The sequence below is a fragment of the Hordeum vulgare genome, chromosome 2H, assembly GCF_904849725.1.
Source record: "Hordeum vulgare subsp. vulgare chromosome 2H, MorexV3_pseudomolecules_assembly, whole genome shotgun sequence".
NCBI lineage: Eukaryota > Viridiplantae > Streptophyta > Magnoliopsida > Poales > Poaceae > Hordeum > Hordeum vulgare.
This window is the reverse complement of record NC_058519.1, coordinates 279,817,415-279,835,112: the sequence shown is the minus strand read 5'-3', so window position 1 is coordinate 279,835,112 and position 17,698 is coordinate 279,817,415. Positions and strand designations below refer to the sequence as shown.

The 17,698-nt window shown below is 48.0% G+C and overlaps 2 protein-coding genes across 3 annotated transcripts in view; both read left to right on the top strand.

Annotated features, from left to right (window-relative positions):
- The first annotated feature begins 1,294 nt into the window (after positions 1 to 1,294).
- The window catches only part of LOC123426085 (E3 ubiquitin protein ligase RIN2-like), a 50,561-nt gene continuing 34,157 nt past the window's right edge, over positions 1,295 to 17,698 (top strand). Inside the window, exons 1-3 of one of the 2 annotated variants that reach the window (XM_045109862.1) lie at positions 1,620 to 1,689; positions 2,256 to 2,335; positions 2,956 to 3,033. In XM_045109862.1, coding sequence (XP_044965797.1) covers positions 2,306 to 2,335; positions 2,956 to 3,033 — 108 coding nt within the window. In that variant the 5' untranslated portion in view covers positions 1,620 to 1,689; positions 2,256 to 2,305. Of the gene's footprint in view, positions 1,690 to 2,255; positions 2,336 to 2,955; positions 3,034 to 17,698 lie in introns of both variants that reach the window. The other variant, XM_045109861.1, reaches the window with a different exon arrangement.
- Positions 7,287 to 13,756, top strand: LOC123426086. The gene has a single exon (XM_045109863.1). It carries the CDS (start codon positions 11,327 to 11,329, stop codon positions 12,248 to 12,250), a length of 924 nt encoding a protein of 307 aa, XP_044965798.1. The 5' UTR covers positions 7,287 to 11,326; the 3' UTR covers positions 12,251 to 13,756.

Sequence of the window (17,698 nt, the reverse complement as noted above, 5' to 3'; positions counted from 1 at the left end):
ACACTTATGTTAATGAAAAGTGAAGTACAAAGATCATACAGACATTTCCGCAACATGATCTCTGTTGCAAAAAACTATAATATGACCTTTTGTGGCAAAAAACTATAAAGATGTTTCCGCAACATGATTTTTGTTGCCGAAAATATTCTATAACAAACTCTTATGTAAAAAAACTTTACAGATATTTCCGCAACACGATCTTTGTTGCAGAAATATTCTATAACAAACTCTATTGCAAAAGAAAATCTACATATGTTTCCGCAACATGACCTTTGCTGCAGAAAATATTCTATCACAAATTCTGTTGCAAAAAAAATTCTACATGTGTTTTTTTAACATAATCTTTCTTGCAAAAAATTATGCAACATAATCTATGTTGTAAAAGTTAGGATAATCGTCTGCTAGCGATCGGCCGACGGACGCATAACATCGCTCATAAAGTAATAATATTACTTCCAACGACATTAGGCTGGCCATAGTGGGGGTATCATAGCTAGCAACATAGTCTTGTGACTAGCAAACATGATGATGTGACAAGTAATTAAATAAGAGAGAGAGAGAGTTAGAGCATGGTTAATAGTATAGCCAACTGCTGGCTATAAGCCATCTTATAGCCCATCTTATAGCTAGGTTGTACAATAGTTAGCTATAAAAGAATACTACTTTTATCATATATGGCCCATCTTTCGTTCTCACAAAGCACCTAGGAGCACGTGCTAGAGCTGGCTCTTCACGAAGAGCCCGCTTCCCTTCTCTCTCCTCTTCTCTCTCATCCAACTCAACAAAAATATAGTATTTTAATCCTTACAGCCTGCTGAATGTACCTTATTGTACTTGCTCTTATAGTAACATAGGTAGATACCGTATCATGTTAAATGCTATGCTACTATGTGTCATGCATGTCAATAAATGAGAACACTTATGAACACTAGTTTACAATAGTAAGGCTGCTCATAGTGGGGAGTAACATATAATAATATCATGCATATGTTACTATTATATGATACTACCTTCATAATGTATAGTATCATGACACATAGTAGCATATCATTTAACATGATACGGTATCTAACTATGTTACTATAACCGTCTCTCCCTTCTTTAATTACTTGCCACATTATCATGTTTGCTAGTTTCAAGACTATGTTACTAGCTATGACACCTTCACTATGGTCAGCCTAACATATGCATGATAATGCTATATTTACTCCCCATTATGAGCAGCCTCAACATTAATTCAAATATTATTTCTAATCAAATGAAGTACTAATAAAGTAATAATATTGTCCCTCCCCTTCTCATCGCCTTCCTCGCGTCGCTCTCGTCTGGTGGTCGTCTCCCCTCCTCTCCCCCGTCCCCGCGCGAATAAAGCCGGCGTCGGATTCTCCCCAGCCCCAAGCTCCGATTCCCCGCGCCGAACCAAGTAGGCTCTCGCCCAGGTTAGGATTTGGCTCAGCCGATGCGCCAGCGCGACGCATGGCCGTGAACTGCCTATACGTGGCCGCCGCATCCACGGCGGCCAGCGCCGCCGCGCTGCAGTGGTGGGCGGCGTCCTTCCTCGACGCTCCGCGGGACGGGGATGTCGGCGGCGGGGACTGGCTTAAGACCGTGCTGCGATCGCACGTGACCGTTGCGCTCTTAGCGAATCTGGCGGCACACGTGTTCCTCGTCCTCGTCCTAGCTCTTAAGGTGATTGGTTAATCGGCTCAGGGTAGGATTGTTTATCAATTCGGGGATAGTTTTCCGGGCTCGTTAATGCCGCCACGGATACTGGGTTCCATCGCTGCGGTGTACGCAATCGATCAAGCTCATTATGGTCGGTTGCGTTTCTGGTGGCTAATCGCGATAGCAACCTGCGCCATATTCCTGATGTTATGGTCATCGAGCTGCAATTTTGTTGGGGGTGCATTTTGTTAGAAAGGCTTGCCACTCGTCCTCATTTCATTTACCCCATGTATTTGATGTCGATAGTTGGGACTGGGAAATGTGTGATAAGTTTTTTCTCTAATCGAAGTGCTGGTCTTGCAAGAGCTGGGTTGATGCTGTGATATGCTTAGTTGAGGCTGTCCTCAAGATTCATTTGTTTGTGAGTTGTTTAGTCGTCATGTAAGCTGACGATACTAAATGCATTTTACTTTGTGCTATGCTGATAATACTAGTGGAATCGTTCTATTAAAATATACGGTCTTAGATGCCAAGCCCATATGTATTTTGCATTTGCTGACTTGCTGAGTTTTAGTTATTTACATCGCTAGGTTTCTTGGCTAAACGAACAGTAGTGGCGGGCTTATGACGCTGGAACCCAATGAAACTACCGAATAACCCAATCTTAATGGTATTCCTAATTATTTCTATGAAGTTATCCTTTTGGAATTTATGTTTGTCTGACTGAGTTGTAACTGAGTTTCTTCAAATTCACACTGTGCAATATGAGACATCTAAAACAGGGTTATAATCTTGAATCTTAATCATAAAGCTCAACCAAGGCATATTCTATGCTGGAAACTCTAGCTTACTACATAAACACCTTGGCTATTTTCCTTAAAGTTCAGTTTTAAAGGAGAAATCAAGATTAGATCTATTACGGAACAAAATAAAATGATGGTAGGTACTATGGCGATGGCCACCCAGTGTTCCAAAAAGCAGGAAAGATAAATGAACAGACCATGATCATTCTTTGAAAGTAGCAACTGTTGTTATCTGGCCATATCTACCTTCTCTTGGCGCCTTTCACAAATTAAGCTCAAAGCATATTAGATCTTACCATAGCATTCAGAATTGTCTATTACTCCCTCCAATCCATATTAATTGTCGCTGATTTAGTACAAAGGGAGTCGTAATCTCCAGTAATATAAAATATCCCTGGGTGCTGTAGCTTGGCTGTAAATTCAACACTCACCTTGTTCTTTCTCTGATACAGCAGTCTGAGACTTACATATGTTTTCTCCTATGCAGACATTAGTTTTTGTTCGGTTAACTCCTACAGAGACTAGAAAAGTGTTGGAACACATCATTAACTATGTAATCTACAAGGTAATACTCTCTCTCTCTCCCTCACCCACTCACTCTCTCTCTCTCTCTCTCTCTCTCTATCGTTATTATATGTCCTTCCATTGAACTATTCATGTGTTTTTACTGCTCCCAAATATTGCTGACAAATTTGGCCTACTTAAACCTCTAGTACTCTGAACAAATCTATGGTTGATAAGATGAATCTTCAATCTAATGCTCCAGTGAGCTTCAAGCATCTGGATAATGAGCTTAATTTTTCTGATATGAAATTAAATGCAATATCACACTTGGTTATGACTCGCAGCTGACATAAAATTCTCTTGTGCCCTCATGCATTTCCAATAATAATACACATGCATCGTAGGAAAGCCTTGCCCTTTCAGTTTGTTTGAAGTGATTTACTTAAAAATACTCTTTATCGCTAATTATGCATGTTTTAAGCTTTTGTTGAACTCATTGTGCCTTTAAAAGTGGCAATTATAGTTAGGTTAGAATTTTAAATTACTAATGGCTAGGAAAATGCTACAGAACATGACTAGTTCACATGTTGTGTTAGTACTGTTTAGTGTTCGCATTGCAACTATACGTCACACAATACCTGTTATTTGCATCGTCATCCCTTAAATTGCACCCCATGTAGATTGCCATTTGTGTCACTTTACAACAGTTTTTGCAAGATTAAACACCTCACATCAGGTCTAGACCAATAATATTGCACTGTCCAGCTCTCATTACTCGTCGTTGTCTGAGGAGCAACTTGTGGATGAATACATATTAGAAGGGAGTTGGACTACAAGTAAGGAAATTTAGACTAATACAAATGCGTAAGGAGGCCTAGCCAAATCTTAATAGTACTAATACTTCGTACCCCCCCTCTCAAATGCAAAGCATATGCAACAACATTGAATTTGAAGAAGTATAAGACAAAGAAATAATGAAAATCCAAATCCTTGTCTTGGTACTGTCATTATAGCATGGAGTCTTCAAAAACCTGTTGAGTCAAGCAAAAATGTGATAGAACAAGAATGCCAAAGATCATAACATAGGAAATCAGCGGATAAAGAAACTCGGCAGCAAGAGAATTAACGTAAATCAATGGCAATGCAAAAGGAGACTACATAAATCTTATAAAAAAACCACTAGGACCAGAAAGGCCACAAAAATTGTTTAAAAAGGACCAGGACCAGAAAGGCTTTGTCGGGGAACTGCCAGACAAGGAAGGCTCGAGCGAGCGGTTCCCACGGGGGCCTCAATCTAGACATCGGCCGAGCGAGACGACATGCAGTTGGTTGGCAAGAGCTGGCAGCCCAAAGCTGGGCGCATTTGAGATGTGGCCGCGAGATGGATCTTAGCTATGAGATTGAAAGCACGACCAAATGAATCAATCAGGAAGTAATACCAGATCGATCTATCAAGGATGTATGACGGGAAAAATATATCAGAATTATTGATAAAATTGGAGACTGATATTCGATAAGATGGAGACCGAGAGGGAGAGAACTCGATCAGGAGAGATAAGGACCAGTTGCGGTGTCCAGAAAAAACCCTAAACCTGGGCTCATGATACCATGCAGAGCAACTTATCTGTGTTGCATAGCCGACGGATGAATATATATTACAATGAACTTGGAGTACAGGTAAGGAAATCTAGACTAATACTAACACGTAAGGAGACCTAGACCAATACTTATACTCCTTAGAGCAAGTACAATAAGGTACAGTCAGCAGGCTGTAAGGATTAAAATACTATATTTTTGCTGAGTTGGATGAGAAAGAAGAGGAGAGAGAAGAGAAGCGGGCTCTTTGTGAAGAGCCAGCTCTAGCACGTGCTCCTAGGTGCTTTGTGAGGATGAAAGGTGGGCCATATATGATAAAAGTAGTACTCTTTTATAGCTAACTATTGTACAAGCTAGCTATAAGACGGGCTATAAAATTGCTTATAGCCAGCAGTTGGCTATACTATTAACCATGCTCTTAATAGTTGTGACCTCTAAGAACCTGCAGTTTGCTCCAATATGTCAGTGAGGTTGGAAGGATACCAGTGGGTGTGTTGTTTGTCTCCTATCCTTTCTCTCATGCCCTGTCCCTCCAGATTGGCTCACTGGAGGTGAATACTGTTAGGAAATATGCAACTTGTATTCCCATGAGGCCATAGGCTGATATATATACATGTACAAGTGTGGAATATATGCAGGAAACCCCTTATACAATGGGTTAAGTACAAAAGGGTACATGGTTATATTATATATACTCTAACACCCCCTCAAGCTCATGGTGGATGGACAACACTGAGTTTGGAGAGATAGAAGCCATGTTGCGCTCTAGTCTGGGCCTTCGTCAGGAAACCCGCCGACTGCAACTCGGAAGGCACATACTGAAGAGCAATAACCTGATCCTGCACACCAACGCGCACATAGAAAGCATCAACACCAATATGCTTGGTGAGCTCATGCTTCACAGGGTCGCGCGCAATGCTGATAGCACATGTACTGTCAGATAAGAGCAGAGGGTAGTGACAGAAACACCAAAATCCTGAAGTAACCACCGTAACCAAGTCACCTCTGCCGTCAAAAGAGCCATCGCTCGCAACTCAGCCTCTGCACTCGAACGGGAAACTGCGGTCTGTTTCTTCGTCTTCCAGGCAATGAGAGAACCACCAAGAAAAACACAGTAAGCAGAAAGTGAACGGCGATCTGAAGGATCACTAGCCCACGTAGCATCCGAATAGGCCTGAAGCTGTAAAGAACTGGAGTGAGGAAAGAATAGACAGTGAGTGATCGTGCCCCGAAGATATCGGAGAACACGAAGGAGGTGACTATAGTGAACCGAGGTGGGAGCGGAGACAAACTGACTTAGAATATGAACCGGATAATAGATATCCGGACGAGTGACAGCTAGATAGACAAGACTGCCAACAAGATGATGATAACGCGTCGGGTCAGACAGGGGGTCACCTTCAGTATCACGGAGGTGAACATTGAGCTCCATGGGAGCCTCAACAATACGCTCGTCAGTAAGAGCAGCACGAGTAAGAAGATCCTCGATATACTTTTCCTAGGATATAAAAAAGCCATCAGAGGTAGAAGAGACTTCAATCGCAAGAAAGTAGCGAAGAGGTCCAAGATCAGACATAAGAAACTGCTCACTAAGACGGGCCTTTACAAAGGCAATATACTCGGGGTCATCACCAGTGATGATCATGTCATCAACATAGAGAAAAAGAAGAGTCCGACCACGAGGAGAAAGGTGGACAAACAATGCTGGATCATGAGCACTTGCTAAAAAACCAGCGGCAGTCACCACAGAGGCAAAACACTCAAACCAGATGCGGGGGGCTTGCTTAAGGCCATAGAGAGAGCGACGAAGACGACATACCATGCCATCAGGAACAGAATACGCAGGTGGTGGCTGCATGTACACCTCCTCACGCAGCTCACCATTAAGAAAGGCATTCTTAACATCAAGCTGAGATACAGACCAGTGACGTGCAGAGGCCACGGCAAGAAGTGTACGAATAGTGGTCATATGAGCCACAGGAGCAAAAGTCTTGTCGTAATCACGACCATGCTCTTGTTGAAAGCCACGAGCCACAAGACGAGCTTTGTAACGCTCAAGAGAACCATCAGAGCGAGTCTTAACCTTGTAGACCCACTTACAAGTGATGGGACGATACCGGGAGGAAGAGAAACAAGATCCCATGTACCAGTGCGTTCAAGAGCAGTAATCTCCTCTGCCGTCGCAAACTGCCATTCAGGATGAACAACAGCCTGACGATAAGAAGTCGGCTCAAGAACAGCAGCACCAGCGGTGGGAAATCCAAGGCGATCAACAGGCGAACGAGGACGAGGGCGCAAGCCATAGGTAGGCTGAGACGGGGAGGACGACACATCCACAGAGGCATCCACATTACGTGAACGATGAGTGAAATACCGAGGAAAAGATGGAAGAATACAAGGAGGAATCGCTGAGGTAGAATCGGGGGGTGGAGACGAAGAAGTCATCAGAGATGAAGGTGCAGAATCTGGTGACATGCTAGGTGAGGAAACCATGGGGGATGGTGGTGGCAAATCGGTAAGAGGTGGAGAAGCAGAGGTAGCAGAACAAATAGATAAAGGCTCGATGGGGGTGATAGTGTGTCAGGAAAAGTGAGGAAAGAGATATCCTCCACTGAAAAGGTCGAGGAACATGGGCGCGGGTAGAAGGGACGAGACTCATCAAAAGTCACATTCCGAGAAATACGCATCCGACGACCGATAGGATCCCAACAACGATAGCCCTTATGCTCATCACTATAGCCTAAGAAGACACACTCAACAGATTGAGCGGTCAGTTTGGTGCGTCCGCGAGGGGCAAGAAGGACATAACAAACACAACCAAACAAACGAAGCGCCGAGTAATCGGGAGAACGATCAAAGAGACGCTCGAAAGGAATGCCACCCTGCAAGGCAGCGAATGGCTGAAGGTTGATGAGATAGGTGGAAGTAGAGACAGCCTCAGCCCAAAAGTGAGGCGAAAGAGAGGCAGCGATCATCATCGCACGAGCCGTCTCAAGAAGGTGACGATGCTTGCGCTCAGCCACACTATTCTGAGCATGAGCACCAGAACAAGAGAACTGAGCAAGTGTACCCTGCTCAGCGAGAAATCTACGCAACATCTTGGAGATATACTCTCCAGCAGAGTCAGCACAGAACACACGAATAGGCGTAGAGAACTGAGTGTGAATCATGGCAGCAAAACACTTATAGATAGATAAGACCTCACTACGAGAAGACATGAAATAGATCCACGTGTGTCGAGAGAAATCATCTATAAAGATAATATAGTAGCGATGCCCCCCCCTTCGAGGCAAAGGGAGCTGGACCCCAAACATTAGAATGAATAAGGTCAAAAGGACGCTGAGACACAGTCTCGCTATGAGGATAAGGTAACTGAACCTGTTTACCAAGCCGGCAACCCTGACAGTCTAAAGACACACCACCGGAGACGGATCCAAGAAGACCACGTCGAACTAAGGATGAGAGACGAGAGCCACATAAATGACCCAGACGGTGATGCCACTGCTGAAAAGAGCTGGTAGACAAGGCAACAGAGGTGGAGAGACTGGCTGCGGTGGCAGCGGATGGAAGGTGAAGCCAGTCAAGCTCCAGAGACCCTGAGAGTCACGAGCCGGGGGCCAGCACCAAGAAGAGCACCAGTGTGATGGTCCAGAACTGAACATGAGTCAAAGTCAAGAATGACCCGACAACCAGAGTCAACAATCTGGCCACCAGAAATGAGCTGCATGGTAAGCCAAGGAACATGAGCAACATCGGGAACATGAAAAGATGAAGTGCTAAGAGTGCCTCCGCCAGTAACCGGGAGAGAAGTACCATCGACAATAAGAACATGAACATGAGAATCAAGAGGTCGAGTAGATGAATCATGAGTCATATGAAAAGATGCTCCAGTATCAAGAATCCACGGAGATGTACGTGCTTGTGTAGAAGGTGGTCTCACAATGCCAGAAGAGTCCGTAGCAGAAGCAACAAAACCTGTCGATGAAGAACCAGAAGATGGAGCGAGCAGACATCAAAATCGCCCAATCTCCTGCTCAGTCAGGGGCGTAACGGAAGATGTCGATGCAGACACACCCGACAATAGAGAGTCAGAGACAATCAGCAGGGCGCGAAGTCGCGTAATCTCGTCCTCGGTGAAGTACATAGCTGAAGTAGGCGGCGTAGTAGCATCGGGAGAGGAGCAGCCACCACCGCCCGTGGAAGCCGCTAGAGGTCGTCGTGTAGCATAACCAGTAGCACCCACAAGAGCCGATGAAGGAGACGAGGGCGCAAACAGACAAGCCCCAAGTGCCAAGGGAAGGCGCATGTCGATGAAGTCATATGCACCAATACAGTCGATGAGAGGAGTCGGTGTAGAGAGACAATCACCGGTAGAAGTCACGGAAAGAGTCGATGTAGAGTGACAATCACCGATAGGAGTCACAGGAAGAGTCGATGTAGATCGATAATCACCATGTGTGGAGGTCCCAAGAGTCGGAGAAGAGCGACCCACACAGTCGGCGAAAGACCGCAAACAGAATGACGTCAGAGACGAACGAGCACCATGCTGAATCGAGAGACAACGCATGGGCGAGACGGAAGCAGGGTAGGAAACACCCTCAAACGCCATGGATGGACAAGTGGAAGGCACCATTTTCTTTTAGAAGCCATTTTCCTAACATGGCTTGGTGGAAATCGATCGCCTGTTGGCTGGTTCGAGCGGAGCTGCGGGAGAACCAGCAGGATCGATCCAATCGGGACGAGCAGAAGGAGGAGATCGAGGCCGACGGCTTCGATCGGGGAGGAGAGACGGATCAATCGCACGAGTTGCAGTGTGCAAAAAATTGACCTAGCTCTAATACCATGTTAGGAAATACGCAACTTGTATTCCCATGAGGCCATAGGCCGATGTATAGACATGTACAGGTGTGGAATATATGCAGGAAACCCCTTATACAATGGGATAAGTACAAAAGGGTACATGGCTATATTATACATACTCTAACAGATACTCCCTTCTTATTGCCACCAAGCAGCTGTTACAGCCAAGTAGCTGATACAACCATGGCTAGTTCTAGTGATACTAATGCAGTTCTGGTTCAAGATGTCAAAAAATTAGAAGTCAGAGAAAAATTACTTGCAACACATTTTTCAGTTTTACAACTGGAACATCAATGAAGAGAAGGCCAGAGCCCCAGCTGCCGCTAAGTTGTGCGCACACACAAAACCAAATTATGTATGTGCATGAACCAACACATGAGGGATAGTAGAATTATCGGTGGACTGTTTTTCTGGTAAGACAAAAGGAAATGTTCACAAGGCCTGTACTTGAGTAATCACACAGTTGATTTAGATTGGAGGGGAAGTGTATGGGATGATGTCTAGTTTGCGTGCAACGAAAAAGTTTTTTCTGATTTGTCCCAGGAAGTCAAGTGCCAATCAAAGATAGATTGTTTTCCAGATTGAGGATATGTTTGATTTGATCCCCAACAGCTACCAAATTACACGGGTCAATTTTTTGGCGCCAATCCAAACAGCTACGAAACACACGGGCCAACCAATTTTTTGGTAGGGTCTGCTTTGGTAGTAATCCAAACAGGCCCTGAGTCTTTGTCTCCTTTTTATTCTAGGTGTGAGATAGAAATTTGTCGGTTGGTTGTACTATATAATAGGTACATATGCCATTGCAATGATAAGTTGCAAGTTGATGAATTAGATTGAAGGTGTGCTTTAGGGTACAACCATTATCATTTTTTCAGAGAATCTTGACAATAATCCACGAGTTTTGGAGAAAGCTTTATTAAACCTTTGGGCCATCTGTGGGGAATTGTCCTGATACGTGAATTGCTAGGTTTAAACCCTCTAGGCCTCTACTTTGTGTACATTGTGCGCGCGAGCGAGAGGCCTTCCCGCACGTTGTCGCTGTTTGGACCAGCTTGCAGGACCGTGGAAAATTTGGAGTTGGGCTGCAACGATTTTTCAGAGAAGGGCATATAGATGTGTTGGGGCAAAGTGACTTTAGGAGGAGAATGTGGAGGGTAAAAAATGTTTGGGCAGTGCCACAAGGGCTTACTGGTGAGGTGGTGTGCTGATGGATCATGTATGTGTTAGATGTGTATAGTCCCTTTGGTGTATATCCCCATTGTATAAGGGGTTTTCTTGCCTTTTACCACTTGTATAAGTACTGGCCCTTGGCCCCCTGTGAATGTTAGTTGTTCATTCCTAACATGGTATCAGATGCTTAGGTTCTCCTCTCGCAGCTGCAGCTCCGTGCTCTCCCCCTCCATCGCCGCCGTCGCTGCTAGCTGCCTCTAGCTGCTCCGGCCGCTCCGCTCCCCCTCGTCCGGCCGCTTCGGCCGTTCTCTCCTCGTCGGGCTGTCCCGTGTCACCGGCCGCCTCCTTGCCTGGCCGCGCCCGTTGTTGCCATCACCTCGACTGCCTTCGTCGCGGCCGACCGCCTCACGTCTGGTCCTGCCCGGATCCGTCGCCGTTGGTTGCGCCTCGCCCGGCCTTGCACGGCTGCGCTGTCGCTGGCGCTCCCTGACGTGGCTGCTGCTCTCCGTGGCTGCTGCCACCACCTCCTCGTCTGGCCGCCGCCCCCTCCTTGCCCGGTCGCCGCTGGCACCTCCCTATCGGGCCGCTACTCTTCCAGCCGCAGCTGCTGCCTGCCCTGACTGGTTGCAGCTGCCGCCGTCGCTGCGTTATCCAGCAGCCAACTCGAGCTCGATCCAGATTTTGGTTGACCAAAAAAAAGAGAAGAAGAAAGCAGAGAGCTCATCATGTCTTCTTCGAGCTATGTTGTTGTTCCTCGGTGCTCGGTGATCTTCGATGGCACCAACTATGCTGAGTTTGTGGGCTTCATGCGTGGTCTTCTGCTGTGGGGCGTTCTCTCTGGTGAACTCCCCTGTCCGCCATGCCCTCTTGCTCCCGTGGCTCCTACCCCGCCGGTGCCGCCTGTTCTGGCTGCAAATGCTTCTCAGGCTGATCGGGATGCAGCCAAGGTTCTTGATGATGTTGTGGTCGATGCTTATGATCAACATGTATCTGCTTATTCAGATGCTCTTTCTGTCTACCGGGATGATCTGTCTGCTTATACTCAGTGGTGCAATGATGATGCTCGGGTTGCTGCTGTTCTCACTGTGAGTGTCCTCCCTCAGTTTGCCTCGGAGTTCATGGGTCTCGGCACCGTTGCAGCAATGTGGTCTTGTCTCTGTCAGCGCTATCAGCCCTCTGGTGATGCTCTCTACCTATCTGTGGTGCGTCAGGAGCATGCTCTTCAGCAAGGTGACTCTTCTGTTGATGAGTTCTACACACAGAGTTCCGCTATCTGGCGCCAGCTTGACTCTCTTCGGACAGCTGTTTGTGGCGCTTGCCGTTGTTGCCAGACTATGCGGTTTGACTTGGAGTTTCAGCGTGTCCATGAGTTCTTAGCTCGCCTCCGCTTCGAGTTTGAGCCTTGGCGTGCTCACTTGCTTGCTCGAGACCATGTTCCTATCATAGAGGTTCTTGCTGAGCTTCGTGCCGAGGAGACTCGCCTTCGTTCTGCTGGGTTGCTTGCGGTTCCCTTTGTGTTGGCTGTCCGAGCTCCCGTGCCATCTGCACTGCCACTCCTGCCCACACCCGCAGGGGGATGGGTCGCCCTCCTTATGCTGAGAAGGGCCGATCGCGTCGTGATACAGTCTGTGGCTACTGCTCCAGGTTAGGCCACCCAGAGGCTGATTGTTGCCAGAAACAGCGAGACCAGAGGCACTCTTCCTCCAGTGGGAGTCCTGCATCTTCCTCGACTCCGTCACTCACTGACCAGGACATTATCCGGCTCAAGCGCCTCCTGGCTTCTTCTGGCTCTTCATCGACGGGTTCCGCTGCCGCTGTGACAGCTCCCACCCCTTCATCACAATCGGCACCTACACAGTCAGGTACATCTTCGTGGGTTCTGGATTCTGGAGCTTCTTTTCATATGACTTCTAATTCTTCCATGTTGTCTTCTCTTCAACCTCTTGATTCGCCTGTTAATGTTCTCACTGCCGATGGCACTCCTCTTGCTGTTGCTAGTCGTGGCACTCTTTCTACTCCGTCTTTTTCTGTACCTAGTGTTTCTCATGTTCTCCGTCTTACCATGAATCTTTTCTCCGCTGCCCAACTTACTGATTCTGGTTGTCGTGTTATTCTTGATACCAACTCTTGCTCTATTCAGGAGCTTTACACCAAAGCTCTGGTTGGTGCTGGCCCTCGGCGCCGTGAGTCGGAGGGTCTTTGGGAGGTTGACTGGCTTCATGTTCCTTCCGCTGCCACCACTTCTGCCAGTTCTCATGCTCTTACTGCCTCCTCTTCCGTGACCTTCCAACAGTGGCATCATCGACTTGGTCACCTACGTGGTTCCCGCTTGTCGTCGTTGGTGCGTCAGGGTGTCTTAGGTGAGTTATAATATAAGTCATGTACCCTTTTGTATTTATCCCGATATATAAGGGGTTTCCTGCATATAGTCCACCACCTGTACATGTATATATACCGGCCTATGGCCTCATGGAATACAAGTTGCTTATTCCTAACACTGTATTAGAGCTAGGTTAACTTTTACACGCCGCAACTCGTGCTGTTGATCCGCTCCTCCTCGTCATCCTCGTCGCCGGATCCCGTCCAGAACCGACTCTGCTCTCGCGGCGGTTCCTGGACTTCAGGCGCCAATCCGCTCCCTGGATCTCGCCCAGCCTCGATCCGCCAGGATCCAGCGAGAAGCCGTCTTGGATCGATCTCTGGGAAGGCCGGCCCCTCTTTTTTTTAGCTTCTGGTGAGAAGGCTCCGTCTCGTACCAATCTTTGGTAGCGCCTCCTCCTGCTACCGATCCAATCCAGACGGGATCGCGTGCTTCCTCCTGCTGCCGATCCAAATCCAGACGGGATCCAGATCGAGTGCCTCCACCTGCTGCCGCTCCAAATCCAGACGGGATCCAGATCGAGCGCCTCCTCCTGCTGCCCATCCAAATCCAGACGGGATCCAGATCGAGCGCCTCCTCCTTCTTTGACTTCGATCGGGACGCAAGTCGCCGCCTCGTCGTCTGCTTTGCTCCGCCGGCCCTCTCTGATCTGCAGCTCCTGTGAGCTCTAGACGGGATCTGCTTCATCCGGCTACGTTGTTGTTCCTCGTTGTCCGGTGATCTTTGATGGCACTAATTACACCGAGTTCATTGGCTTCATGCGCATTCACATGCGTGGCATCCGCCTATGGGGTTTTCTTTCTGGCGAGGTCTGCTGTCCGCCATGTCCGGTTCCTCCCGTGGCTCCCACTCCGCCGACCCCACCGGCTCTTCATGCGGATGCTTCTCAAGCCGCAAAGGATGAGGCTAAGCTTGCTGATGAGGCCGCTATCCGTGTTTATGATGAGAAGGATTTGACTTGTGAGGAGGCTCTTCAGACGTATCATGGTGCTCTGTCTGCTTACACCCAGTGGCTTGATGATGATGCTCGTGCTGCAGCTGTTCTCACTGCTAGCGTTCTGCCTCAGTTTGCCTCTGAGTTTCTAGGCCTTCCTACTGTGTTTGAGATGTGGACTCGCCTTCGTCAGCGTTATGAGCCCTCGGGTGATGCCTTATACCTCTCTATGGTCCGTCAGGAGCATGCTCTTCAGCAGGGTGACTCTACTGTTGATGACTTCTACGCACAGAGTTCTGCTATCTGGCGCCAGCTTGATTCTCTCCGCAGTGCTGGTTGTTGTACTTGCCCCTGTTGCCAGGCTGTCCAGGCCGATTTGGAGTTTCATCGCGTCTACGAGTTCCTGTCTCGGCTCCGTAAGGAGTTTGAGCCCCGACGTGCTCAGTTGTTTGCTCGTGGCCGTATCTCTCTCATGGAGGCGCTTTCTGAGATTCGTGCCGAGGAGACTTGCCTACGTGGTGCTGGTTTGCTGGAGGTTCCCGCGGTGCTCGCTGCTCGGTCTCCTTCTACGCTACCTGCTGCACCGACACCTTCTCGCTCGAGTGCTCCGCCGCTCTTGCCCACTCCTTCTGGAGGCTCAGGTCGCCCCTGTCCACATTGTGGCTACTGCAACAATGATGGTCATATTGAGTCCCACTGCTACACGAAGAAGAAACACTTGCGCAAGGCGCGATCATCATTTACAGAGACTTCGTCATCTACCTCGACAGCTTCAGCCATCGCTTTGACTGAGCAGGATATTCCGAGACTTAAGCATCTGCTCGCTGCTTCAAGTTCTTCCTCGACGGGTACTGCTGGTTCTGTGACTGAGGCTTCCCGCACTGAGCAACCACCTTCTACACAGTCAGGTACATCCCCATGGGTTCTGGACTCTGGAGCTTCCTTTCATATGACTTCTAATTCTTTCACTCTGTCCTCCCTTCGATCGCTTGATTCTCCTGTTCATGTCCTCACCGCTGATGGTACTCCCCTTCCTGTCGTTAGTAGAGGCACTCTTACCACTCCTTATTCTGTTCCTGATGTTGCTCATGTTCCTCGACTTACCATGAATCTGTTTTCCGCTGGTCAACTTGCTGATTCTGGTTGTCGTGTCATCCTTGACCTTGACTCTTGTTCTGTCCAGGACCGTTGCACGCACACTCTGGTTGGGGCTGGTCCTCGCCGCCGTGATTCTGAGGGTCTTTGGGAGTTGGACTGGCTTCCATGTTCCTTCCGCTGCCCGCTCTATCGCCTGTTCTTCCGCTTTGGTCGCCTCGGCTAACGGTTCCTTCCAGCAGTGGCATCATCGACTTGGTCATCTGTGTGGTTCTCGTCTGTCGTTATTAGTTCGTCGAGGTCTTCTGGGGTCTGTCTCAGGAGATGCCTCTTTAGAGTGTCAAGGTTGTCGTCTTGGCAAGCAGATTCAGTTACCATATCCACATAGTGTGTCAGTGTCTAAGCGTCCTTTTGATTTAGTTCATTCCGATGTATGGGGTCCGGCTCCCTTCGCTTCGAAAGGGGGTCATAAATACTATATTATTTTCATAGATGACTTCTCTCGTTACACATAGCTTTATTTCATGACTTCTCGTAGTGAGGTGTTGTCCATTTATAAGCGTTTTGCTGCCATGGTTCATACTCAGTTCTCTTCTCCCATTCGTGTGTTCCGTGCTGACTCGCTGGCGAGTATATCTCTAAGATGTTGCGTGGTGTTCTTGCTGAGCAAGGGACTCTCTCTCAATTCTCTTGTCCTGGTGCTCACACTCAGAATGGCGTGGCTGAGCGCAAGCATTGTCATCTTCTTGAGACGGCTCGTGCATTGATGATTGCTGCCTCTCTCCCGCCTCATTTTTGGGCTGAGGCCGTCTCCACCTCCACCTATCTCATCAATTTCTAGCCTTCCGCTGCTCTACAGGGTGGTGTTCCTTTCGAGCGTCTTTTTGATCGTTCTCCCGATTATTCGATGCTTCGCTTGTTTGGTTGTGTTTGCTATGTTCTTCTTGCCCCCCGCGAACGCACCAAACTGTCCGCTCAGTCTGTTGAGTGTGTCTTCTTAGGCTATAGTGATGAGCATAAGGGCTATCGTTGTTGGGATCCTATCGGTCGTCGGATGCGTATCTCTCGGGATGTGACTTTCGATGAGTCTCGTCCCTTCTACCCACGCCCATCTTCCTCGACCTTTTCGGTGGAGGATATCTCTTTCCTCACTTTTCCTGACACACCTATCACACCCGTCGAGCCTTTGCCTATTCGTTCCGCTCCCTCTGCTTCTCCACCTCTAGTCGACTTGTCGCCACCATCTTCCACGGTCTCCTCGTCTAGCATGTCACCAGATTCTACACCATCTCCGGTGACTTCTTCGTCGCCACTTCCCGATTCTACAATGGCGATTCCTCCTTCCATTGTTCCATTTTTTCGTCAGTGTTACACTCGTTGTTCACGTTCTGTGGATGCCTCTGTGGATGTCTCGTCATCCTCGTCTCAGCCTACTTATGGCTTGCGTTCTCGTCCTCGTCCGCCTGTTGAACGTTTTGGATTTTCCACCGCTGGTGCTGTCGTTCTTGAGCCTACTACTTATCATCAGGCTGTTGTTCATTCTGAATGGCAGTTTGCGATGGCAGAGGAGATTGCTGCTCTTGAACGCACTGGTACGTGGGATCTTGTTTCCCTTCCTCCCGGAGTGCGTCCCATCACTTGTAAGTGGGTCTACAAGGTTAAGACTCGCTCCGATGGTTCTCTTGAGCGTCACAAAGCTCGTCTTGTGGCTCGTGGTTTTCAGCAGGAGCATGGTCGTGATTATGACGAGACTTTTGCTCTTGTGGCTCATATGACTACTGTTCGTACACTTCTTGCCGTGGCCTCTACACGCCACTGGTCTATCTCTCAGCTTGATGTTAAGAATGCTTTTCTTAATGGTGAGCTGCGTGAGGAGGTGTACATGCAGCCACCACCTGCGTATTCTGTTCCTGATGGCATGGTATGTCGTCTTCGTCGCTCTCTCTATGGCCTTAAGCAAGACCCCCGCGCCTGGTTTGAGCGTTTTGCCTCTGTGGTGACTGCCGCTGTTTTTTCACCCAGTGTTCATGATCCAGCTTTGTTTATTCACCTTTCTCCTCGTGGTCGAACTCTTCTCTACGTTGATGACATGGTCATCACAGGGGATGACCCCGAGTATATTGCCTTTGTCAAGGCCCGCCTTAGTGAGCAGTTCCTTATGTTTTATCTTGGACCTCTTCGCTACTTTCTTGGGATTGAAGTCTCTTCTACCTCTGATGGCTTCTTTATATCCCAGGAAAGGTATATCCAGGATCTTCTTGCTTGTGCTGCTCTTACTGATGAGCGCATTGTTGAGACTCCTATGGAGCTCAATGTTCACCTCTCTGCTACTGATGGTGATCCCCTGCCTGACCCGACGCGTTATCGTCATCTTGTTGGCAGTCTTGTTTATCTAGCTGTCACTCGTCCGGATATCTCTTATCCGGTTCATATTCTGAGTCAGTTCGCCTCTGCTCCCACATCGGTTCACTATAGTCATCTCCTCCGTGTTCTCCGATATCTTCGGGGCACGACCTCTCACCGTCTATTCTTCCCTCGCTCCAGTTCTTTACAGCTTCAGGCCTATTCGGATGCTACGTGGGCTAGTGATCCTTCAGATCGCCGTTCACTTTCTGCTTACTGTGTTTTTCTTGGTGGTTCTCTCATTGCCTGGAAGACGAAGAAACAGGTTGCAGTTTCCCGTTCGAG